The sequence below is a fragment of the Grampus griseus genome (assembly GCF_964374135.1).
Source record: "Grampus griseus genome assembly, chromosome: 20".
Lineage (NCBI taxonomy): Eukaryota > Metazoa > Chordata > Mammalia > Artiodactyla > Delphinidae > Grampus > Grampus griseus.
This window is the reverse complement of record NC_139014.1, coordinates 55,301,039-55,327,075: the sequence shown is the minus strand read 5'-3', so window position 1 is coordinate 55,327,075 and position 26,037 is coordinate 55,301,039. Positions and strand designations below refer to the sequence as shown.

At 37.4% G+C, this 26,037-nt stretch overlaps 1 protein-coding gene across 6 annotated transcripts in view; it reads right to left on the bottom strand.

Moving 5' to 3' along the window:
• The window catches only part of RHOT1 (ras homolog family member T1), a 57,554-nt gene that overhangs the window by 24,782 nt on the left and 6,735 nt on the right, over positions 1–26,037 (bottom strand). For all 6 annotated transcript variants that reach the window (XR_014298317.1, XM_082679019.1, XM_082679021.1 and 3 more), the window contains exons 2-8: positions 22,503–22,561; positions 20,048–20,129; positions 17,770–17,813; positions 17,415–17,468; positions 17,207–17,259; positions 11,319–11,427; positions 10,919–11,020 (exon numbers count right to left, since the gene is read on the bottom strand). Coding sequence is in view for 5 of the 6 variants with exons in the window: in XM_082679019.1 (XP_082535145.1) it covers positions 10,919–11,020; positions 11,319–11,427; positions 17,207–17,259; positions 17,415–17,468; positions 17,770–17,813; positions 20,048–20,129; positions 22,503–22,561 (503 nt within the window). In the remaining variant the exon portion in view is untranslated. The remainder of the gene's footprint in view (positions 1–10,918; positions 11,021–11,318; positions 11,428–17,206; positions 17,260–17,414; positions 17,469–17,769; positions 17,814–20,047; positions 20,130–22,502; positions 22,562–26,037) is intronic.

Below are 26,037 nucleotides of genomic sequence, written 5' to 3'. Positions count from 1 at the left end.
GCTGAGAAGAATACTGAATGTTTTCACTGCCAAATACATAACATCAAATACAACCAACATGAAAAATGAACTAAAGCAAAGCCATTTCCTTTTATACCCAAGCCACTTTAAGTAAATGAGGCAATATTTACTTGGACCGATCTGGAATGCTTAAACTCTCCCTTCATGACCACACACCCTCTGAAGATGGGCAAAAGAGAAATTCATCTTTAGGGAAGATTCATTCTTCCAGTCATATAAAGAAGAAATGCCCTCTCTCATTCCATAAAGAATTTGAGCTGACATAAAACTACAGTAAAGGCTTTTCCCCCCCAACTTCTCTGATTTTTGACCTTCTAGCAGCAAAATGGGACTAAATGTTTTGGTCTGTCACGTGTGTGTGTATATATCAAAGCTGGGATATAAAATGTACTGATTCGCAAGCAGGTGACAAAATAGCACTGGTCGATAAGTGTACAAGTCTTTTACTAACTTCCTATTATGAGATAAGAATTACATTTAAAAAATTACATTTTTGACACTACAACTTTTATAAGAAAAGCTGCTGGAAGTGTACTTTGACAACTTTTATTTTAGGATTTATAACGGATAGAACAAATATTTGACTATTTAAAAATAAGCCCCAGGGGCTTCCCTGGTGGCGCAGTCGTTAAGAGTCTGCCTGCCGATGCAGGGGACACGGGTTCGTGCCCCGGTCCGGGAAGATCCCACATGCCGCAGAGCAGCTAGGCCTGTGAGCCATGGCCGCTGAGCCTGCGCGTCCGGAGCCTATGCTCCGCAACGGGAGAGGCCACAACAGTGAGAGGCCCACGTACCGCAAAAAAAAAAAAAAAAAAAAAGTAATTGAAGAAAAACAGTGATGCATTTTTCATTAAAGCTTGAAATGCATCAGAAGCAAAAGTACTCTAAGGTATTAGCTCAATACAATATTTAAATATTAACCTCTTAAAATATAACACCAAAAAATGACTACTTTTTAAAAGTATTAAAAATTATACTTTAATAAAACTAAAATATTTTGGCAGTAATAAAATAAACTCATTTTGCATATAAAGTAATCTAAACCCTCACACAGATCTTTTTCATTGTTAGGTAAGCAGAGGACTCCATGGGTCATACAGAGTCCGTCATCACTGGAAACATTTCGAATTCAGGCTTTAATTTAGAATATGATCTTTTTCATGATCCTACCTCAAATCTGTGTTAAAAGCTTATTAATATTGTCTAAATAAAAGATTCTGTTATAAGCTTAGACTCAAGGCTTGTACTTGTATAAATCAAGGCATATAGTCTCTAAAAGTTACAGATTTTACCTTAAGCAGGTCCACCTAAGAAATGACTAACAGATGGTAGTCGGTGTTTTACAGGGAAGGGAGGATTAGCAGATTAGCAGAACTAATAATAGGCCTAAGAAAAAAGTAGCAATTAGAGAATTGAGAACAAACTAACAGTGGCGATTGAATGTACTGCTAGGCTAAGCTGAGAAGTAAATCTCTCCAGTATGAGACTGTTTCCCAAATTTTCTTGATCGTAAGATATAGCACCTGGCTGAATCAGAATAGAATCTGTATTTTTTTTTTTTTTTTTTTTTTGCGGTACGCAGGCCTCTCACCAGTGCGGCCTCTCCCGTTGCGGAGCCAAGGCTCCGGACGCACAGGCCCAGCGGCCATGGCCCACGGGCCCAGCCGCTCCGCGGCATGTGGGATCCTCCCGGAGCGGGGCACGAATCCACATCCCCTGCATCAGCAGGCGGACTCTCAACTACTGCGCCACCAGGGAAGCCCCTGGAATCTGTATTTTTAACAAGTACACCTAGTGACTATTATGAGGTGAATTTGGGAAATACTGAATTAAGAGCAAGTTAGAAATAAACACTCCAATTAAGGAACAGTAAACCAGGATTAAGGAAGAGTAAATCAGGGTCAGATTAAGGGATAACTCAGATTAATATTTATACCAGGGGTCAGCACTTTTTTGGTAAAGAGCTACATAGCAAATACTTTAGGCTTTGCGGGTCAACAGGCAAAATCAAGGATATCATGTAGGTACTTACACAGCAAGAGATAATCAAAGTTTTTATTAATGAAATAATAATTAATAATTTATTAATGAAATTAAATAATAATTTATTAATTAAATTTAAAATATAGTAATAACTGAGTATACCTTTACTATACAGGTCTACTAATGAGAAGGATGGAATTCCTCTTAGAGGGATAACATTTGGCTTAATTAGGGTTCAAAGTTAATGTTCCCTATCTTGTAATAACCTATAATGGAATACAATCTGCAAAAAACCCCACAAAAACAAAAACAAAAAACAAATCACTATGCTATACACCCGAAACTAACACAATACTGTAAATCAACTATACTTCAATTAAAAAAAAAAGTCAGCATTCCCTATCATGAAAATCAACTGCAAGTGTTCAGCTATTAATGCTGATCTGTAATGAGATTTTACATACTTCATCTTTGAAAATGTCTTTTTGCACAGATACACACTGCCAATAGTGACACATATCTGTAAACATACAACTTTAATTGAGCACATTCATCACTTGGAAGGCATTTACAGAATCATATTTGATTTTTTTCTTGATATTGCCTGTTAACACATCATTACACTGCAGATTGATCAGTTCCAACTGAAGGCTGGGTGGAAGCTCCTCAACTGCATGGTCAAACGGATTAGGAAATTTCCTTTGTGCGTGCATTTAGGTCCAAAAAAACCAATGCTGAAATTAGAGCTCAGAATATATATCTGTTTTGCCATCTGAAAACCCACTTTTTTCTTTTCTTCTTTTGGCATGATAGGTATATACTGATAATAAAAAAATAAAATGCCGCAGTACAGAGGTACACATGGTACATGAAATGCTGCTGCATTTGAACCATGTCAGTCCAGTTAGCAGTGCACTGAGCAGCACTGTTATGACAGTTACCACATATAAGCTCTGTTGCAACTATGCAACTCTGCCTTTGTAACAGGAAAGTATAGACAAATATAAAGGAATGAAGGTGGTTGTGGTACAATAAAACTTATTTATCAATGGTGAAAATCTGAATGTCATATAATTTTCCCATATCTCAAAATATTATTCCTTTTGATTTTTTCCCCAATCATTAAAGAATGTAAAATGTATCTTAGCTCATAGGCTGTATAAAAACAGGTGGCAGGCCAAATTTGGCCTGTGGGTCAGTTCTACAACCACTCACCTATACTATAAACTTTTCCTGAAAAAAATGCTTTCAGGAAACTTTTTTCCCCCCAGCAAACTTTCATTTCTTAAAAACTCAAATACAACAACAAAAGAAACAAATAACTCCATTAAGAAATGGGCAAAATACTCAAATAGACCTTTCTCCAAAGAAGATATACAAATGGCCAATAAGCACATGAAAAGATGTCCAACATCAGTAGCCATCAAAGAAATGCAGTTCAAACAACGAGAGCTTCCCTGGTGGCACAGTGGTTGAGAGTCCTCCTGCCGATGCAGGGGACACGGGTCCGTGCCCTGGTCCGGGAAGATCCTACATGCCGCGGAGTGGCTGGGCCCGTGAGCCATGGCCGCTGGGCCTGGGCGTCCGGAGCCTGTGCTCCGCAGCGGGAGAAGGCTGCAGCAGTGAGAGGCCTGCGTACCGCAAAAAAAAAAAAAAAAACCAACAACAACAACAAAAAAAGAGATACCACTCACATCTACCAGGATAGCTATAAACAGACAAACAGAGGTGGGGGCTGGGGAATAACAAGTGTTGGCAAAGATGTGGAGAAATTGGGACTTTCATATAGTTTAGTGGTTCCTCGGTAAGTAAAACAAAATTACCATGTGACCTAGCAATTCCACTGCTAAACAGACACTCAAAACAGGGGTTCAAACTTATGTGCGAATGTTCTTAGCAGCTCTTTTACGACAGCCAAAAAGTGGAAGCAACCCAAATATCCAACAACAGATGAATGGATAAACAAAATGTGGTATATCCATAAAATGAAGTATCATTTGACCATAAAAAGGAATGAAGTACTAATAATGCTACAACGTGGATGGATGTACCTTGAAAACGTTACACTAAGTGAAAGAAGCCAGACACAGGGATTTCCCTGTTGGCACAGTGGTTAAGAATCTGCCTGCCAATGCAGGGGACATGGGTTCAAGCCCTGGCCTAGGAAGATCCCACATGCCACAGAGCAACTAAGCCCATGCATCACAGCTACTGAGCCTGTGCTCTACAGCCCACGAGCCACAACTACTGAGCCTGCGTGCCACAACTACTGAAGCCCGCATGCCTAGAGCCCGTGCTCCACAACAAGAGAAGGCACCACCATGAGAAACCCATGCACCACAACAACGAGTAGCCCCCATTTGCCACAACTAGAGAAAGCCATGCGCAGCAACAAAAACCCAATGCAGCCAAAAATTAATTAATTAATTAATAAAAAAATAAATAGGCACAATACTCTTAGATAGCCTCATCCACCAGAGGGCAGACAGCAGAAGCAAGAAGAACTACAATTTTGCAGCCTGTGGAAGGAAAACCACATTCACAGGAAGACAGACAAAATGAAAAGGCAGAGGACTTTGTACCAGATGAAGGAACAAGATAAAACCCCAGAAAAACAACTAAATGAAGTGGAGATAGGCAAACTTCCAGAAAAAGAATTCAGAATAATGACAGTGAAGATGATCCAGGACCTCGGAAAAAGAATTGGAGGCAAAGATCGAGAAGATGCAAGAAATGTTTAACAAAGACTGGGAAGAATTAAAGAACAAACACCTAGAAGAATTAAAGAATGAACAAACAGAGATGAACAATACAATAACTGAAATGAAAAATACACTAGAAGGAATCAATAGCAGAATAACTGAGGCAGAAGAACGGATAAGTGACCTGGAAGACAGAATGGTGGAATTCACTGCTGCGGAACAGAACAAAGAAAAAAGAATGAAAAGAAATGAAGACAGCCCAAGAGACTTCTGGGACAACATGAAACACAACAACATTCGCATTATAGGGGTCCCAGAAGGAGAAGAGAGAGAGAAAGGACCAGAGAAAATATTTGAAGAGATTATAGTCAAAAACTTCCCTAACATGGGAAAAGAAATAGCCACCCAAGTCCAGGAAGCGCAGAGAGTCCCAGGCAAGATAAACCCAAGGAGAAACATGCCGAGACACACAGTAACCAAATTGACAAAAATTAAAGACAAAGAAAAATTATTGAAAACAAGGGAAAAATGACAAATAACATACAAGGGAACTCCCATAAGGTTAACAGCTGATTTCTCAGCAGAAACATTACAAGCCAGAAGGGAGTGGCACGATATATTTAAAGTGATGAAAGGGAAGAACCTACAACCAAGATTACTCTACCCAGCAAGGATCTCGTTCAGATTCGATGGAGAAATCAAAAGCTTTACAGACAAGCAAAAGCTAAGAGAATTCAGCACCACCAAACCAGCTCTGCAACAAATGCTAAAGGAACTTCTCTAGGTAGGAAACACAAGAAAAGGACCTACAAAAACAAACCCATAACAATTAAGAAAACGGTAACAGGAACATACATATTGATAATTACCTTAAACGTGAATGGATTAAATGCTCCAACCAAAACACACAGGCTCGCTGAATGAATACAAAAACAAGACCCATGTATATGCTGGCTACCAGAGACCCACTTCAGACCAAGGGACACATATAGACTGAAAGTGAGGGGATGGAAAAAGATATTCCATGCAAATGGAAATCAAAAGAAAGCTGGAGTAGCAATACTCATATCAGATAAAATAGACTTTAAAATAAAGAATGTTACAAGAGACAAGGAAGGACACTACATAATGATAAAGGGATCAATCCAAGAAGATATAACAATTATAAATATATACGCACGCAACATAGGAGCACCTCAATACGTAAGGCAACTGCTAACAGCTGTAAAAGAAGAAATCAACACTAACACAATAACAGTGGGGGACTTTAAACCTCACTTACGCCAATGGACAGATCATCCAGACAGAAAATTAATAAGGAAACACAAGCTTTAAATGACACAATAGTCCAGATAGATTTAATTGATATTTATAAGACATTCCATCCAAAAACAACAGATTACACTTTCTTTTCAAGTGCACACAGAAAATTCTCCAGGATAGATCACATCTTGGGTCACAAATCAAGCCTCAGTAAATTTAAGAAAACTGAAATCATATAAAGCATCTTTTCTGACCACAACGCTATGAGATTAGAAATCAATTGCAGGGAATAAAACGTAAAAAACACAAACACATGGACGCTAAATAATACGTTACTAAACAACCAAGAGATCACTGAAGAAATCAAAGGGGAAATCAAAAAATACCTAGAGACAAATGACAATGAAAACACGATGATCCAAAACCTATGGGATGCAGCAAAAGCAGTTCTAAGAGAGAAGTTTATAGCAATACAAGCCTACCTCAGGAAACAAGAAAAATCTCAAATAATCAATCTAAACTTACACCTAAAGGAACTAGAGAAAGAAAAACAAACAAAACCCCAAGTTAATAGAAGGAAAGAAATGATAAAGATCAGAGCAGAAATAAATGAAATGCAAACAAAGGAAACAACAGCAAAGATCAATAAAACTAAAAGCCGGTTCTTTGAGAAGATAAACAAAATGGTAAACCTTTAGCCAGACTCATCAAGAAAAAGAAGGAGAGGACTCAAATCAATAAAATCAGAAATGAGGACTTCCCTGGTGGTGCAGTGGTTGAGAGTCCGCCTGCCAATGCAGGGGACATGGGTTCATGCCCTGGTCCGGGAAGATCCCACATGCCGCGGAGCAGCTAGGCCTGTGAGCCATGGCTGCTGAGTCTGCGCGTCCGGAGCTTGTGCTCCGCAACGGGAGAGGCCACAACAGTGTGAGGCCAGCGTACCGCAAAAAAAAAAAAAAAAAAAAAAAAAGAAATGAAAAAGGAGAAGTCACAATGGACACCAGAGAAATACAAAGCATCATAAGAGACTACTACAAGCAACTCTATGCCAATAAAATGGACAACCTGGAAGAAATGGACCAATTCTTAGAAAGGTATAACCTTCCAAGACTGAACCAGGAAGAAATAGAAAATATGAACAGACCAATCACAAGTAATGAAATTGAAACTGTGATTAAAAATCTTCCAACAAACAAAAGTCCAGGACCAGGTGGCTTCACAGGTGAATTCTATCAAACACGTAGAGAAGAGCTAACACCCGTCCTTCTCAAACTCTTCCAAAAAATTACAGAGGAAGGAACACTCCAAAACTCATTCTATAAGGCCACCATCACCCTGATACCAAAACCAGACAAAGATACTACAAAAAAAGAAAATTACAGACCAATACCACTGATAAATATACATGCAAAAATCCTCAGCAAAATAGTAGCAAACAGAATCCATCAACACATTAAAAGGATCATACACCACGATCAAGTGGGATCTATCCCAGGGATGCAAGGATTCTTCAATACACGCAAATCAATCAATGTGATACACCATATTAACAAACTGAAGAATAAAAACCATGTGATCATCTCAATAGATGCAGAAAAAGCTTTTGACAAAATTCAACACCCATTTATGATAAAAACTGTCCAAAAAGTGGGCACACAGGGAACCTACCTCAACATAATAAAGGCCATATACGACAAACCCACAGCAAACATCACTGTCAGTGGTGAAAAACTGAAAGCATTTCCTCTAAGATCAGGAACAAAACGAGGATGTCCACTCTCGCCACTATTATTCAACATAGTTTCGGAAGTCCTAGCCACGGCAATCAGAGAAGAAAAAGAAATACAAGGAAACAAATTGGAAAAGAAGAAGTAAAACTGTCACTGTTTGCAGATAACATGATTCTATACATAGAGAGTCCTAAAGATGCCACCAGAAAACTACTAGAGCTAATCAATGAATTTGGTAAAGTTGCAGGATACAAAATTAATGCACAGAAATCTCTTGCATTCCTATACACTAACAACGAAAGATCAGAAAAAGAAATTAAGGAAACAATCCCATTCACCATTGCAACAAAAAGAATAAAATACCTAGGAATAAACCTACCTAAGGAGGTAAAAGATCTGTATGCAGAAAACTATAAGACACTGATGAAAGACATCAAAGATGACACAAACAGATGGAGAGATATATCATGTTCTTGGATTGGAAGAATCAATACTGCGAAAATGACTATACCACCCAAAGCAATCTACAGATTCAATGCAATCCCTATCAAATTACCAGTGGCATTTTGTACAGAACTAGAACAAAAAATCTTAAAATTTGTATGGAGACACAAAAGACCCCGAATAGCCAAAGTAGTCTTGAGGTTAAAAAAAAAAAAGAGCTGGAGGAATCAGACTCCCAGACTTCAGACTACACTACAAAGCTACAGTAATCAAGACAATAGGGTACTGGCACAAAAACAGAAATATAGATCAATGTAACAGGAAAGAAAGCCCAGAGATAAAGCCACGCACCTATGGTCAATTAATCTATGACAAAGGAGGCAAGGATATACAATGGAGAAGAGACAGTCTCTTCAATAAGTGGTCCTGGGAAAACTGGACAGCTACATGTAAAAGAATGAAATTAGAACACTCCCTAACACCATATACAAAAATAAACTCAAAATGGATTAGAGACCTAAATGTAAGACCAGACACTATAAACCTCTTAGAGGAAAACATAGGAAGAACACTCTTTGACATAAATCACAGCAAGATCTTTTTTGATCCACCTCCTAGAGTAATGGAAATAAAAACAAAAATAAACAAGTGGGACCTAATGAAACTTAAAAGCTTTTGCACAGCAAAGGAAACTACAAACAAGACAAAAGGACAACCCTCAGAATGGGAGAAAATATTTACAAACAAATCAACTGACAAAGGATTAATCTCCAAAATATATAAACAGCTCATGCAGCTCAATATTAAAAAAACAAACAACCCAATCCAAAAATGGGCAGAAGACCTAAATAGACATTTCTCCAAAGAAGACATACAGATGGCCAAGAAGCACATGAAAAGCTGCTCAACATCACTAATTATTAGAGAAATGCAAATCAAAACTACTATGAGGTATCACCTCACACCAGTTAGAATGGGCATCATCAGAAAATCTACAAACAACAAATGCTGGAGAGGGTGTGGAGAAAAGGGAACCCTCTTGCACTGTTGGTGGGAATGTAAACTGATACAGTCACTATGGAGAACAGTATGGAGGTTCCTTAAAAAACTAAAAATAGAATTACCATATGACCCAGCAATCCCACTACTGGGCATATACCCAGAGAAAACCATAATTCAAAAAGACACATGGACCCCAATGTTCATTGCAGCAGTATTTACAATAGCCAGGTCATGGAAGCAACCTAAATGCCCATTGACAGAAGAATGGATACAGAAGATGTGGTACATATATATAATGGAATATTACTCAGCCATAAAAAGGAATGAAATTGGGTCATTTGCAGAGATGTGGATGGATCTAGAGACTGTCATACAGAATGAAGTAAGTCAGAAAGAGAAAAACAAATATCGTATATTAACGCATACATGTGGAACCTAGAAAAATGGTACAGATGAACTGGTCTGCAGGGCAGAAATAGAGACACAGATGTAGAGAACAAACGTATGGACACCAAGGGGGGAAGTGGGGGTGGGGGTGGTAGTAGGATGAATTGGGAGATTGGGAGTGACATGTACATACTGATGTGTATAAAATGGATGACTAATAAGAACCTGCTGTATAAAAAATAAAATCCAAAAATAAATAAATAAATAAAAGAAGCCAGACACAGAAGACCACATATTGTATGATTCCACTTATATGAAGTGTCCAGAATATGCAAATCCATAGAGACAGAAAGAAGATTACTGGTTGCCAAAAGCTGGGGTAAGGAAGAAGGAGGGAATGGGAGTGACTGCTAGTGGGTAAAAGGCTTCTTTTGAAACGCTCTAGAGTCAGACAGTGAGGATGGACACACAATTTTGTGAATACATTAAAAATCACTGAAGAGAACACTTCAAAAGGGTGAACTTTATGGTATGTGAGTTACATCTCAATTTAAAAATTAATTTTAAAAGTCTATGGTAGGGCTTCCCTGGTGGCGCAGTGGTTGAGAGTCCGCCTGCCGATGCAGGGGACGTGAGTTCGTGCCCCGGTCCGGGAGGATCCCACATACCGCGGAGCAACTAAGCCCGTGAACCATGGCCGCTGAGCCTGCACGACGTTGGAACAGGAGAGGCCACAACAGTGAGAGGCCCGTGTACCGCAAAAAAAAAAAAAAAAAAAAAAAGTCTACGGTAAAATATTGTTAAATTTTAAATATTTCATTAAGGAATTACTGTGTTTCTAAGCTATGGAACAAAAGGGAGTATTCAAATTGTATTACATATTGTACCCATTTCAAATAATTACACAAGTTTTTTGCTTGTATGTGTTCTTAAGTTTGTGGATTTTTTTTTGATATGAATATTATTTTATTTATTTATTTTTTATACAGCACTTTCTTATTAGTTATCTATTTTATACATATTAGTGGATATATGTCAATCCCAATCTCCCAATTCATCCCACAGATTTGTGGATTTAATTGTAGCAAAGCAAGTAGACCATTAGTTAAGTCTTTGGACTTTTTGTTGTTACAATTGCCAATTCTTCTGTTTGTTTTAATGGCACTTCCTGAAATAATATTTGATCTGGAATATTATTCTGACTATTTAACATGAATGTCTTTGAAGAAAAGTACCTAGAAAATATAACAGTATAGTAAGCAATAAATTTTAAATTTAGCAGTTTAGATGAATACTTCAGAGTTACTAAAAATCGTTTTCATAACGGAGTTACTACCTACACATTCCAGCCCCTACTAACACAGCCTGATGGGATGGAGGGTTTACCTCTTTCTCCTCTGGGCAGTACAGGGGCCCTGTAGGATGAAGAACAGCTTTCTGTGCATAATAGAAGAGCTCCGATATGTTCTTCAGATTTTTTGCTGAACACTGAAAAGAAAGTTTAAAATTTTTCACTCTGAAAGCAATTATGAGAGCTAAAAATATTTTTTAAACTATCAACATTCCTTGAAGAAACTGAAAAAAAGTGCATTTTTCTTAGTGGATAACACAATATGACTGTTTACAAAGAGCTCAGAGGCCATCTCCAAGTTCTCTGTTTTATTTGGTTTACAAGACTTCACAAACAAATTTATTCCACCCCACATCTTCCCTCCCTCCTATTCTGAACCTCAATTTAGTGAGAACTCACCAACTATAAATTTCAAAATCCAATGATAAGGCATACCTCCACACAGGTTTCTATTTCTGTGTACTGGTTCATAATAGGAAGGATGGTCTCCATACTACTGTATTCCACCAGATCAGATTTGTTCCCAACCAATATCAAAGGCAGCCTGAAATAAACAGGGCACATTGTAATAATAAGGAAGGCAAAAGACATTAGATTTATATTTTAATGTACATTGTAACCTAGTCTAACTAATAAGATTTACTTAATCTCCTCAATATGAACCCTCTATCTTAGTCAGCCCAAGCACCCTGGAAAGCATGTTCATAATCAGCAAATATTTACTGAGTTCCTATTATAAGCCAGGGACTGTTCTAAGCATTACAGACACAAGACAGAAAAGGTCTCTGCTCACTCTCATAGTGAAAATCAGGAAATGGACAATAAGCAAATAAACAAACAAGACACTTTCCAATTCTGTTAAGTGCAATGAAGGAAATAAACAGGGGGATATGGGATAAAGTAATGGGAGGGGGCTAACTCTACATGGTAATCAGGGAAAAATCTCTCTGACAAGGTGGCATTTGAGCCAAGGAGTAAAGGATGAAATGGAATCTGTTATGTGAAAATCCAAGAAAGAGCTGGCTGGGAAGAAGGGACAGCATGTGCAAAAGCCCCAAACTGAAAAAACATTCCCATGAGTCCAAAGAACAGAAAAATGCCAGAGTGGCTGAAGAGTACTGGTCCAAGGGGAAGAGGTATGAAATGGAGTTGGAGAGAGGAGCAAAGGCCAGACACAAAAGGAATTACAGCTGCAGTAAAGAGTGTGTGGTTTATTTTAAGTGTAAAAAGGGAAGCCACAGAAGGGTTATAAGTAGATGAATGATATGATCCAAATGATATTTTAAAATGCAGTCATTTGTTATCTTTGAGAGATACATACTGAAATATTTACAGTACAATATGATATCTGATTTGTTCAAAATGATCCCAAGGGGAGGGGTAATAAATGAAACAACACTGGCCATGAGTTGTTAATTACTGAAGCTGGATGACTGATCCAGAGGGATTCGTTATACTATTCTCTCTACTTCTGTATATGTCTGATTTTTTTTCAATAATAAAAAAGTTTCTTTATGTGATATCTTGGATTAGGGCAATGAAGGTGAAGAGGAAATATTCAGATTTGAGATATATTTTAGAAGTAGAACAAACAGGAGCAATGGGTAGATTAGATATGGAGATTGAAGGAAAACAGAAATCAAGAAAAGTAAACAGATTTTTTTGTCTGGACAAAATGCGTAGAGCTTCTGAGACAGAAAAGACTTAGAAATCGGGGGGGGGGGGGCAGTGGGGAGTAGGCAGGGAATTAAGGATTTTGTTTTAAACAAATTAAATCTGACAGGCTTATCAGAAATCTGAATGGGGATTACCAAGGAGTACTAGCCCAGTGTAGAACAATTATTTGTACATCCCACAAGAGAGCTTAAAGGGAAAGCAAATCATCTTGCTGGAACTCCAGATTGCAAAAGAAATACTTGCAAGCATTTATTTAACCACCTAGTGTGGTTATTATGTGTAAAAGGACTGGCCCACTTCATAACCCAAATATAGATTGTTAATAGAGCCAGAAGGGTTTCCAAAAATGTGGTGCTTTACAACCAAACGTGGCTCTGAATAATTTATGGATCTTAAAAAAAAAATACACATGTCCAAGCCCTACTCCAAACCTACTGATTCTAAAACTCAAAGGGTGGAGCAAAGGCATCTATATTGTTTTAAAGTACTTCAGGCGACAGTGATGGGCACATCTGACTAAGGAGCACTGTGATAATGGTACAAGGAAGTCCTAAGTAAGAACATATGTGTAACAAATATAAACTTAAGGTATGAGGCCCACGAAAGAGGGTATTGGGAAAATGTGAAGTCCATACACTAAAGAAATAGATCACCTTGGAACAAATCAACCACAAGAGAAATAAATATGCTCACATGATTCAGGGAGGGGTAAAAGTATAGCCACCCCTGAGAAAGCGCAATTAGAGATCTCCAAATACTGAAAGCCACTTTCAGATGGCATACTAAAAGGGCCACAAGACTAGCCAGCTAGTTTCTAAAGAGCAGTTTAGGAAACTGTCATAGTAGAGCCCATTTTAAAAATTCAGTTGTTCAAGCTAGTGCTTGATAGATCCTGGCAAAACTGACTCCTCTGAAGAGTCCCTCCTGGAAACAGTTCAAGTAATCAGCAAGAAAAACAAGTGTCAGGAGCATACAGGCATCGTTTCCTCCAAGGCAGTCCTGTCCAATACAACCTTCTGTGATGACAGAAATGATCTTTATCTGTACTGTCCATTCCTGTAACCTCTAGCCACAAGTGGCTATCAAGCACTTGAAATGTGGCTGTGTCCAAGAAACTGAATTTTTCGTTTTATTTCATTTTACTTAAATTGCCACAACTGACTAGAAGCTACTGCCTCGGACAGTATAGCTCTAGAGAGCTCCTTTCAGCTTTGTCAGTAAGCCACTACAAAGTGACTTTAAAACAATGCTAATGATAAAACAATGATAAAGAGAAGCCATCAGAGATGCAAGATGTAGCACATACAATGCCATCTCAGTCACAAAGTAAATACGTGAGAGGGTGAGTCACCATGTTCATCTGTTTAGAAACAGATCTTTAGAGTTTCAAGGCATGAAAATGCCCAACTAAAAAAGAAATCTATGAAGTAAATGAAGTAAATGAAGTAAAGGGCCAGATGTGAATAATATATAGATATTAGCCTGGTTTTCCTAACATTTAAAAAGACTCAAAGAACAAGACAAGAATGCCCACTCTCCCCACTTTTTTTCAACAAAATATTGGAAGTACTTGCCAGAAAAATTAGGCAAGAAAAAGAAATAAAAGGCACCTAAAACTGTCACTATTTGCAGAGGACATGATTTTATATATAGAAAACCCTAAAGACTTCACCAAAAAACTGTTACAACTAACAGACAAATTCAGTAAAGTGGTGGGGTACAAAATCAATACACAAAGTTTGGTTGCATTTCTATACACTAACAACAAACTATGAGAAAGAGAAATTAGGAAAACAATCCCATTTACAATTGCATCAAAAAGAATGAAATACCTAGGAATAAATTTAACCAAGGAGGTGAAAGACTTGTACACTGAAAACTGTATGTTATTGATGAAAGAAACTGAAGAAGACACAAAGAAACAGAAAAATATTCTGTGCTCATGGACTGGAAGAATTAATACTGTGAAAATGTCCATATTACCCAAAGCAATATACAGATTCAATGCAATCCTTATCAAAATTCCAATGACATTTTTCACAGAAATACATCAAATAATCCTATTGGATGAAACTACAAAAGACCCTGAATAGCCAAAGCAATTTTGAAAAAGAACAAAAAATCTGTAGGCACCATGCGCCCTGATTTCAAACTACGTAACAAAGCTATAGTAATCAAAACAGTATGGTATTCGCATTAAAACAAATACATAGATCAATGGAACCCAAACAATATGGTCAATTAATTTATGACAAAGGAGGCAGGAATATATAATAGGGAAAGGATGGTCTCTTCCACAAATGGTATTGGGAAAAGTGGACAGCCCCATGCAAAAGAATGAAACTAGACCACTATCTTACACCATACACAAAAACTAACTCAAAATGGATGTAAGACCATTTTGATCAAAGACCTGAATGTAAGACCTGAAACCATAAAACTTCAAGAAGAAAATACAGGCATAAGTTACTTGACATTGGTCTTGGTGATGAATTTTTGGATCTGGCAACAAGAGCAAAAATAAACAAGTGGGACTATATCAAACTAAAAATTTCTATTTCTACACAGCAAATGAAATCATCTACAAAATTAAAAGACAACTTACTGAATGGGGGAAAATTATTTGCAAATCATATATCAGATAAGAATTTAATATCCAAATTATACAAAGAACTCATAAAACTCAACAGCAAAAAACCCCCCAAAAATCTGATTTAAAAATGGGCAGAGGATCTGAATACAGATTTTTCCCCAAAAATGTCATACAGATGGCCAAAAGGCACCTGAAAAGATGCTCAACATCACTAATCATCAGGGGAATGCAAATCAAAACTACAATGACATATCACCTCATACCTGGTAAAATGGCTATTATCAAAAAGATAAGAAATAAGAAGTGTTGGTGAGGATGTGGAGAAAACGGAACCCTCATATACCTCTGTGCACTCTTGGTAGGAATGTAAATTGGTGCAATCACTATGGAGGTTCCTCAAAAAATTAAAAATAGAACTACCACACAATCCATCAATTCCATTTCTGGGTATTTATCTAGAGAAAACAAAAACACTAATTTGAAAAGATATATGTACCCCCATGTTCATTTACAGCACTATTTACAATAGCCAAGATAAGGAAACAACCTAGGTGTCCATCAATGGATAAACAGATAAAGAAGATGTGAATATATATACAATGGAATATTATTCAGCAATAAAAAAGAATGGAATTTTGCCGTTTTCAACAATATGGATGGACCTTGAGGGAATTAGGCTAAGCACAGTTAAGTCAGACAGAGAAAAACAAATACTGTATGATTTCACTTATATGTGGAATCTAAAAAAAAACCAAAATCATAGATACAGAGAACAGAATGGTGCTTCCCAGAGAAGTGGGTGGGAGGTGGGAGTCGGTGAAACAGGTGAAGGGGGTCAAGAGGTACAAACTTTCAGTTATAAGATGAATAAGCCACAGGGATGTAAAGCTCACCATGGTGACTATAGTCAATAATATTGTGGAGCATACTTGAGAGTAGCCAAGAGAGTAAATACTAAAAGTTAACTGTGGGAGCTTCCCTGGTGGCGCAGTGGTTGGGAGTCCGCCTGCCAATGCAGGGGACACAGGTTCGTGCCCCGGTCCGGGAGGATCCCACATGCCACGGAGTGGCTGGGCCCATGAGCCATGGCCGCTGAGCCTGTGCGTCCGGAGCCTGTGCTCCGCAACGGGAGAGGCCACAACAGTGAGAGGCCCGCGTACCACACACAAAAAAAAAAAAAAAATTTAAAAGTTAACTGTGTATGATGACAGATAGTAACTAGACTTATTGTGGTGACCATTTCACAACATATACAAATACTGAATCATGATGTTATACACCTGAAACCAACATAATTTTATGTCAATTATATCTCAATAAAAATTTTTTTGAAAAAGACTCAAATGCTTCACAAATAACATGTTCAATTAAACAATACCACAAGAATGTTTTGTTTCCATTTAAAGCTCAAAACATTTATACCTAGGACCACCAATCTGCTTAGAAAAAAACAGAATTTGCTTTTTCCCTATCATACATATATCTTCCAAAGAATTTCAAAGAAATCTCCCTGCATGAATTCCTAAATGAAGATCTCTATGAAGATTTTTAGAGAACTTATAAAGCACTTATACATGCATTATATTTCACTGGATTCTCAAAATAACCACATGTAGCCAAGAGAAGTATTACCCACTTACAGATGAGGAAACTAAGGCTCAATGAAGTTTTAGAGCTCATAAGAGGCCAAGCCAGATTTCCAAGGTCACTCATTTTCCTCCAAGTCCTGTGCTCTTACATATACCACATGGTGAGCAATCAATGACTTAGGGTATTGCCAATCCTCAAAAGGGCAACTCAAGAGAGAGGGCACATTATAATACCAGAGCTCTATTTTCTGCTTTGCTCTCAAATATATGCGCTGCCTCGAATAATTCCTCCCAAAAAAGGTGTGAGTGTGTAAACAGACAGACCTATAGATAAAGCACATATGGCAAACTGTTAACTAGTGGATCTAAGTGAATAGTTTACAGATGTTCATTGTACTATTTCTTGCAACTTTCCTCTAAGTTTGAAAATTTTCAATACACGAAGTTTGAGAGAAAAAAACTACCTGCTGTCTTTGTCTGTTCTTTCATTTATGAGAGGAATCCATCGACTTGTTACCTAAAATGAAAATTAACAAGAAGTAAGCCACGATGAGGATCTTCTTTGAAAAATACTCTACCTTGACCCCTAAAATTCTAAATTGAGGATCAATTTTAAAAGTGCCCCCACTGAAATTTAACAAAATATAGTGAAAAAATGTCATACATTCATACCTTATCAATAGAATGCTTGTTGTTAACAGCATAAACTATGCAGATAACGTTAGCCTACAAGAAAAATTAACAAATTGATGTCATTTTAAAATAACACAAAAGTAGCATTTAATTACCAACTAGCTAATATATTTGGGCCAAAGAAAGAACAAAATTGGAAAACTAAAACACTTATTAGCATGCCTCTAAGAGGAAAAGGTTCCAAAGGATTTACAGCAAAAATACATTCTCAAAGTCAGCAGTAACAATAAAGAACTGAAAAAGTCCTCTTGGTAAGTGAGAGAATGAAATGGTAGATACAGAATCATCACTGTTTTCCCACAAGAAAACCTAGAACTATTTTTTTTTAACTTACCTGTGATATTTCTTGATGAAGTTGTTCATCACTCTGTTCTGCTTCTACAAATGACAAAGTCAAAAATTTCTTTTCATATTTTAAACACTTTCATAAAAACAAATGGCCAAGCTAAAATCCATATGACACCCATCTAACATCCCACAAAACATCCCTCACCCCTCATGTCATTTACATGGTGTAGTGCCAGACAAGTGGCAAAGACAAGGGCAAGCCAGAGAAAACAGAGTTGAACTATGATAAGGAAGCTGGCTGGCACTGAGAGACAAGACTACATGAAGATAACTCAGGCAAGGAAGAGCAGAAGGCATTGTGTGATAAATCTGGGCCGGCATCTGATCTAGAGTTGAGAAGGGACTGGGAAAAGAGATCAGAAACCCAAGTGAGAGTCAGAAGCCCAAAGAGTCTATACACACAGGGTCAAAAAGCCAGGTGAGAATCTGGGCAATATAAGCTTAAGATCTAGACAGCAGATAGAAGTAATCTTAACCAGGCCTCAGAAGCAAAACTGGACCATGATAATGAGTCAAGAATTCCCTGGGGACTTCCCTGGTGGTCCACTGAGTAAGAGTCAGCACTCCCAATGCAGGGGGCCCAGGTTCGATCCCTGGATGGGGAACTAGATCCCACATGCATGCCCCAACTAAGAGTTCACGTGCCTCAACTAAGAAGCCCTCATGCCTCAACTAAAAGATCCCAAGTGCCACAACTAAGATCCCAAGTGCCACAACTAAGACCCGGAGCAGCCAAAATAAATTAAAAAAAAAAAAAAATTCCCTCACTGGCCCATATCTCTGGCTAGAACGGATCTCAATGGGTGGATATGCCTATAATCCCACAGGTGCAGGGGATAGGTGCAACATATAGCTAGAATGGAGAAGTAAACAAATGAAGACCAAAGCAATTATTGACATATTAATTTAGATCACTTTACGTTAACTGTTTCCCCTCAAAATGCATGTTATTTCTGACATACAAACTAATATCACAAATGAGTACATGGTATTTCAATTTATGCTAAAAAATTGGCCATATTTTAAATATCTTCTCAAATGTTGAGTAATCAACGTGTTAAGGCCTCAATTCTAATACTAAAGTGAATCTAAGTATGTGGCTACACATATTGAAAAAGAATAATTCTGTAAATAAAGCTAGTTATGAGACTGATTGTAGCAGAAAACATCCAACTCCCCTCAGCTTCTAGTACAGTGCTGTCCAACAGAAATATGATACAAGCCATACATGAAATTTTTAATTTTCTAGTAGTCACCTTAAACAAAGTAAAAAGGAACAGGTAAAATGACTTTTTAATTTAACCCAAAATAACAAAAATATTAAAATTTCAATATGTAATCAATAGAAAAATTATTAATGAGATATCGTACATTCCTTTTTTCATTTTCTAAATCCACTTATATTTTATACTTAGAGCACATTTCAATTTAGACCAGACACATTTTAAGTGTTCAACAGTCATATGTATCAGACTGCAAAGTATTTCACTTTTGGAATATATGGAATACCAGCTCAGCAAAACAAAGTATTACTAATGTAGTTATACCCATTTTAAAAAATAGATTTCATTTTTTAGAGCAGTTTTAGGTTCACAGCAAAACTGAGTGGAAGGTACAGAGATTTCCCATATACCTCCTGCCTTCATATATAGCTTCCCCCAGTATCAACGTCTCTCATCAGAGTGGTACACCTGTTACAACTTCCCTTTCTTTCCAAAAGAAGTCCCAGAACAAAGTAAAATAATTTAATGACTAAAAAGTAAAGTAGTAGTGTGTAGAAAAACTTTACATTATTAAAGGCAATATAGATGTGCTTCCATTATCATATACTGTAAGCAAGATGATAACTGTTTTAGCTTTTTTTTTTTTTAAGGACAAAGTCTGACAAATTAAAAAACAAATTTAGAACTCAAAAATTTTTCAAATTAGAACGCTTTCTACATCATCAGAGCATGCCTGAATGTCTGATAACAAAATTAACACAGAACTTCTCTCTGCAAACATGCAAATTCAAGGAGGGTATCATTTGTCTGGTCATTTGCCATCCCTCCTTCTTTTTCGTTATTACAGAATCCAACTTGGTAAATTAGGGACAGAGAACTGCTTTTCGTGGGGTGTGGGGTAACACAAAAATAGTAAATGATCATTTACTGCTAGAGAAAAGGAACACCCCTCTTAAAACATTTTTTAAAGCTCATTTAAGTACCTTTTTAAGGACTATTAAATTAACTCTACAGCTTCACCTACAAGAAGACATTCACTACCTGAGTAATCTACAATGTGCGTTGGAACTCTCTCAGGGGTGACGTCAGCTGGAATGGTGATTTCTTCTGCCCGGGGAGGAACCTTCATTTGCAAACAAATATAAAAAAGGAAAAACCTTTGAATATTATCAATCAAACTTGTTAACAGATTATGTAAATTTATCCATATATTAGCCCCTTTTGCCAATACTTATCTTTACAAGTATTTATTGTACTTTTAAATGCTTATTTTTATGCTTTACCACAGATGCAAATATATATGAAAACTATATGATAAAACACGTTTTTAAAAAAAACATGCACATTTATACCTATGTGGGCACAGGACATATTAAGGATACTTCAGCTCCTAAATTAATTTGGTGTTTAAAAATTAGATTTTTTAAATGTAGTTTTCATTCTATTTTGTTGAAGGCTTAAGATACTCTGCAAATGAAGACCTATGTTAATCTAAAATAATCCTCAAATAAATTAATAAATTATCAAAATCATTTCTTCTAGAAGATAACTGGCTACACAAGCCTTATGCTTAATGACCCTATTACTTAGAAAAACTCCTTATCCACGCCCAAAAGGACTATGCTAAAATGACAATTCTGGACTTCCTTGGTGGCGCAGTGGTTAAGAATCCGCCTGCCAATGCAGGGGACACAGGTTCAAGCCTTGGTCTGGGAAGATCCCACATGCCATGGAACAACTTAGCCCATGCACCACAACTACTGAGCCTGAGCTCTAGAACCCGTTAGCCACAACTACTGAGCCTGCGTGCCACAACTGCTGAAGCCCGCATGCCTAGAGCCTGTGCTCCACAACAAGAGAAGCCACCACAATGAGAAACCCGCGCATCACAACAAAGAGTAGCCCCCATTGGCCGCAACTAGAGAAAAGCCTGTGCGCAGCAACAAAGACCCAACACAGCCAAAAATATAAATAAATAAATAAACTTATAAAAGAATTAAAGAAAAAAATAAAAACAAAATAAATAAAATAAAAAGACAATTTAAACTAAATTAAACTATCATAGAAACCTTTTAGGTATTATAACCTGAGTGATCCTAATTAACATTACTGATTCCACACACCACATATGAAAGTACACTCCATTTTACAAATTAAGCTATGATTTATTTAACTATCTTATTTAAGAGAAAAAAAAAGCAAAAGAAACAATGAGTGGGACTTCCCTGGTGGCGCAGTGGTTAAGAATCCGCCTGCCAGTGCAGGGGACACAGGTTCGAGCCCTGATCTGGGAAGATCCCACATGCCGTGGAGCAACTAAGCCCATGTGCTGCAACTACTGAACCTATGCTCTAGAGCCCGCGAGCCACAACTACTGAGCCCGAGTTCCACAACTACTGAAGCCTGCGTGCCTAGAGCCCATGCTCTGAAACCAGAGAAGCCACCCAATGAGAAGCCCGCGAACCGCAATGAAGAGTAGCCCCCACTCGCCACAACCAGAGAAAGCCCGCACACAGCAACAAAGACCCAAGGCAGCCAAAAATAAAAAAAAATTAAAAAAAAAAAAAAGTAAACAATGAGTGGTCACATGGCAGTTGTAATTTTTGAAATAACTACCACGTAATACATCAAATTCCTCTCTAAACAGCAAAATTGAACAGATATTCCTAATTAAACAAGAGTAAAGAAATGATAAATGTAAACCGTGGCACTAATAATACCTACCATGTGAAGAAAGAAAATAAAAAGAAATAATTTTCATCCCTTTTGCATTGATCCCATTCCTCATAACAATATCTTAACGTTACATAAGGCCTTAGCCAACAGTCCCCCATACTGGAACTTCCAAAATGTAATAAATAAATACATTGCCAGCAATAACAAAACCACCTAACTTTTGGCGGCACTCTATTATTACTAAGCTTATCTCATTTGAGATCCATAACAATCCTTTGAGGTAGGCAAAGGTGGAATGAATTAGATTTTTTATTTGTAAAATGATGCAGGTGGATAATATTTGAGGTTTTCAAATATGTGTGTCAGAATTCTAGTGGTTCTAATGCCTCAAAGACTGGGGAGTGTCAGATGGAAGGCAAGCGGGGAGCCAGACCTTTTACCCTTACTTCAACTAAAGGAATACTCCATCTGTTCTATATTTTGGGCTTATGAAAAACATTAAGAGAGGATGATACAGCTTAGATATCTCTAACATCCCTTTCAGCTCCCATTTTACAGATGAGACAACTAAGGCACAAGATGACAAATGTCCTAGCCAAGATCAAAAGTAAGAAACACAAAGGCCTTACTTAGTGAACTCAGAACTAGTTTGACTCTTCCTCCTACACTATATTTCAAAGATGTCTTGTAAAAACTACCACAAGCCTTTCTAAAAGTCATAACTATCAGAAAGAAACCACATGCAAAATATATTCTATTTAACTCAATTTTGATAAAATTTAAAAAATTTTAAATATAGTTAAGAAATCAAAATGTTTACCTCTTCTGGGAATTCTTCACTGACCAGAGACATAATCAGTGATGTCTTCCCAACTCTAGCTGTGAAAAGAAAGAATTACTTTAATAAAGTATTTAGATTCTACATAACCTCAAATTTAGCAACCACACGGGGAAGTCTGTTATTTGTTACCTAAAATCAGAGGCATCCAAATTAGCATGTTTTAGTACAATACTTAAATTATATCTTTTTCTTCTGCTTAGTAAAGTTACACATATTCATTGTTTAAAACAAAAAATTACCAAAATATATAAAAGTAAAAATCTCCCATAGTATCCCCCATTGTTTAACATATGTAGTCTCCCAGATTTTCCTACACTTATATTTAACATAATAATAATTTACCACAGTAGAATCACAGTATTTATACTATTTTGCAATCTTCCTTTATCACTTAATTATGTATTTGGACAGTATTCCACGTCAATATTTTTAAATCTCCTGGGACGGGGAAAGGGAAGGTTATTATTTAATAAATATAGCATTTTCGTTGAGGATGAAGAAAAAGTTTTAGATGTAGAAAGTGGTGATGGTTATACAACACCATGAACACATTTAATGCCCCTGAACTGTACACTTACAAAAGGTTAAAATGTTTAACATTGTCTTGTATAGTTTATCACAATTTTTAAAAATAGCAATAGTGCACTTTATATTAACATTTAAAAAGCTTCCTACATTATTTTTGATAGCTGTATAAGAATCCATTGTATGATGTCATAATTTATTAACGTAATTTCCTAACAATGAACAGTATTCAGATTTTCACTTTTATAAACAATGGTGCAATGAGTATTTTTACAGGATAAATTCCTAGAAGTGGAACTCAAGTTAGCATGCATGATCTTTTTTGTTTTAATAGACATTGTTAAATTAGCTCCAAAAAAGAATAAACTAATTTACATCCTCACCAATAGAAGAGCAGAGTGCCTATTTCTTTATATTTTTACCTCATTTCTTTTTTAGGGTATCATATTTAAAGGGTTAGTAAGAGCAAAGATACTTTCCTGTTACATTTTCTAACCTAGAAATTTTTTTTAATGCACAAACTTAAATTCTTAATCTTCTTGCTAAAAATTGACTTTCATTCCCATCATTTTCTGATAATATAATTACTATTGCTAGATATTCAAATGCTTATCAACTAAATCCTCTTGTGATGCTAGAGGAAAACAGTCCACCTGCCTGTTAATCTCTGCCGTAATAGAAAATTATAGATTTCAAAAGTCAAGTCTAGGGTTTCCCTGGTGGCGCAGTGGTTGAGAGTCCGCCTGCCGATGCAGGAGACACGGGTTCGTGCCCCGGTCCGGGAAGATCCCACATGCTGCGGAGTGGCTGGGCCCATGAGCCATGGCCGCTGAGCCTGTGCGTCCGGAGCCTGTGCTCCGCAACGGGAGAGGCCACAACAGTGAGAGGCCCGCGTACCGCAAAAAAAAAAAAAAAAAAAAAGTCAAGTCTAAATATAAAAGAACTGGAAAATGTTAAAGTTAAGGAAAGTCACATTCCTTTTCTAAATGACTAAAAGAAAGGGTGACTAAAAATACCAGTCAAAGGACTTCCCTGGTGGCGCAGTGGTTACGAATCCGCCTGCCAATGCAGGGGACACGGGTTTGAGCCCTGGTCCGGGAAGATCCCACATGCTGCGGAGCAACTAAGCCTGTGTGCCACAACTACTGAGCCTGTGCGCTAGAGTTCGCGAGCCACAACTACTGAGCCCGCATGCCACAACTACTGAAGTCCACGCACCTAGAGCCCGTGCTCTGCAACAAGAGAAGCCACCGCAATGAGAAGCCCGTGCACTGCAACGAAGAGTAGCCCCCGCTTGCCGCAACTAGAGAAAGAAAGCCTGAGCGCAGCAACGAAGACCCAACATAGCCAAAAAATAAATAAATAAAATAAATAAATTTATTAAAAAAAAATACAAGTCAAGTCTCTGGAAAAATGATGACTGGCTAGAAAAGAGAGCACTGGTCAAAACAACTTAGAGAGTGTGCTGCAAACAAGCGGGTGCTGCAGATGGAGGGCAGATCAGATGGTTAACAGGTGTCTTCTAGCTCTGACTTCTTCAATCTTTACAATTTACATGTGTAAGAAGGCTTGGGCCTTCTTCAAGTGGCTGACAATAACATAACATCTCCCTGAGTCACAGAATCAGGAGCCCATCATCACAGAACTGCTATAACCTAGTTATTGAAGGCAGCTTATCCAGCTCCCCACAAAAATTTTAGATGAAGAGCTAAGGGACCCAGCCACAGTGATTTTCTCATGGTCTCACTAAGAGAATAACCCATCTCCTGATAGCTAAGCACTATTCTTTCTCTTTCTTATGCCAGACATTAACAATTATTGTTAACACAAGTTAGTAATACAGAAAAGGAATGGTGACCACAAAAGTCAGGAAGCACCCCATACACAAATACTGCGTAAGTTAATTAAAATATTCAGATTCATTGGTGACTAATCCAGCAACTCTGGCTCAATTTTTTTTTAAACTTATATTCAGAAAATTTCAGACTTACAGAAAAATTGCAAAAATAATTCAAAGGAGTCAGGTCTATCCTTCAATCAAATTCCCCGCACGTTGAACAACACAGGTGTGAACTGTGCGGGTCCACTTTGACACAGATTTTGTTTTTTCAATTGCAAATACTACACAATCTGGGCCTTTCTGGCCCTAGGAGAGATGTCTGCTTTTTCCCTGGTTATCTACAAAATCCTACAACTATCACCAGCACAGATGTTCCCAGAAACTTTTCCATTTCTGAAGAACTCTCCTGGATATCTTATACAGCTGACCCTTGAACAATGAGGGGGTTAGGAGTGCTAACACACGCACAGTTGAAAATAGTGTTACTTATAGTCGGCCTTCTGTATCAGTGATTCATCTGTATCCTCATCCCTGGATTCAAGCAACTGCGGATTGTGTAGTACTGTAGTATTTACTATTGAAAAAGATCAGCAGATAAGTGGACCTGCAAAGTTCCAACCCATGTTGTTCAAAGGTCAACTGTACCTGTCTACAATGTTATCCTTGATCTACTAAGTTAGGAATGGGAAAAAATGAATCAGATACTCAATAATCAGATACTCAATAATCAGATACTGATAATCCCCTTTTTAGAATTACCTTTTAAAAATTTTATTTGTATCCTACCACTCAAAGGCCCTCATCAGTTTCAGAAGAAACCTACCTACCTTTGAATCCTTAACTCAAAATGTTAAACAAAATCTTCAAAATTAAATCAATCAACAATATCAAAAAGTCTATTAGTTTCCAAGACAGCAAAGGACTTGTTTCTCCTTAATCACCATCACTCAGGATCCCTTAGCAAAATGCAGGTCTTCAACAGGTGTTCTGTGTTACCTTTAAAGTTCCCCCTCACCATAATCTTTAAAATGCATCCATTCTTCCTCATCTCTCTTCTTAAAACTCATTACGACAACCCTTTTCTTGGTCATAGTCCCTTTTCTGCTTTTCTCATGGACCCTCTGTATCCCCAGTGATATTTTCAGAAGA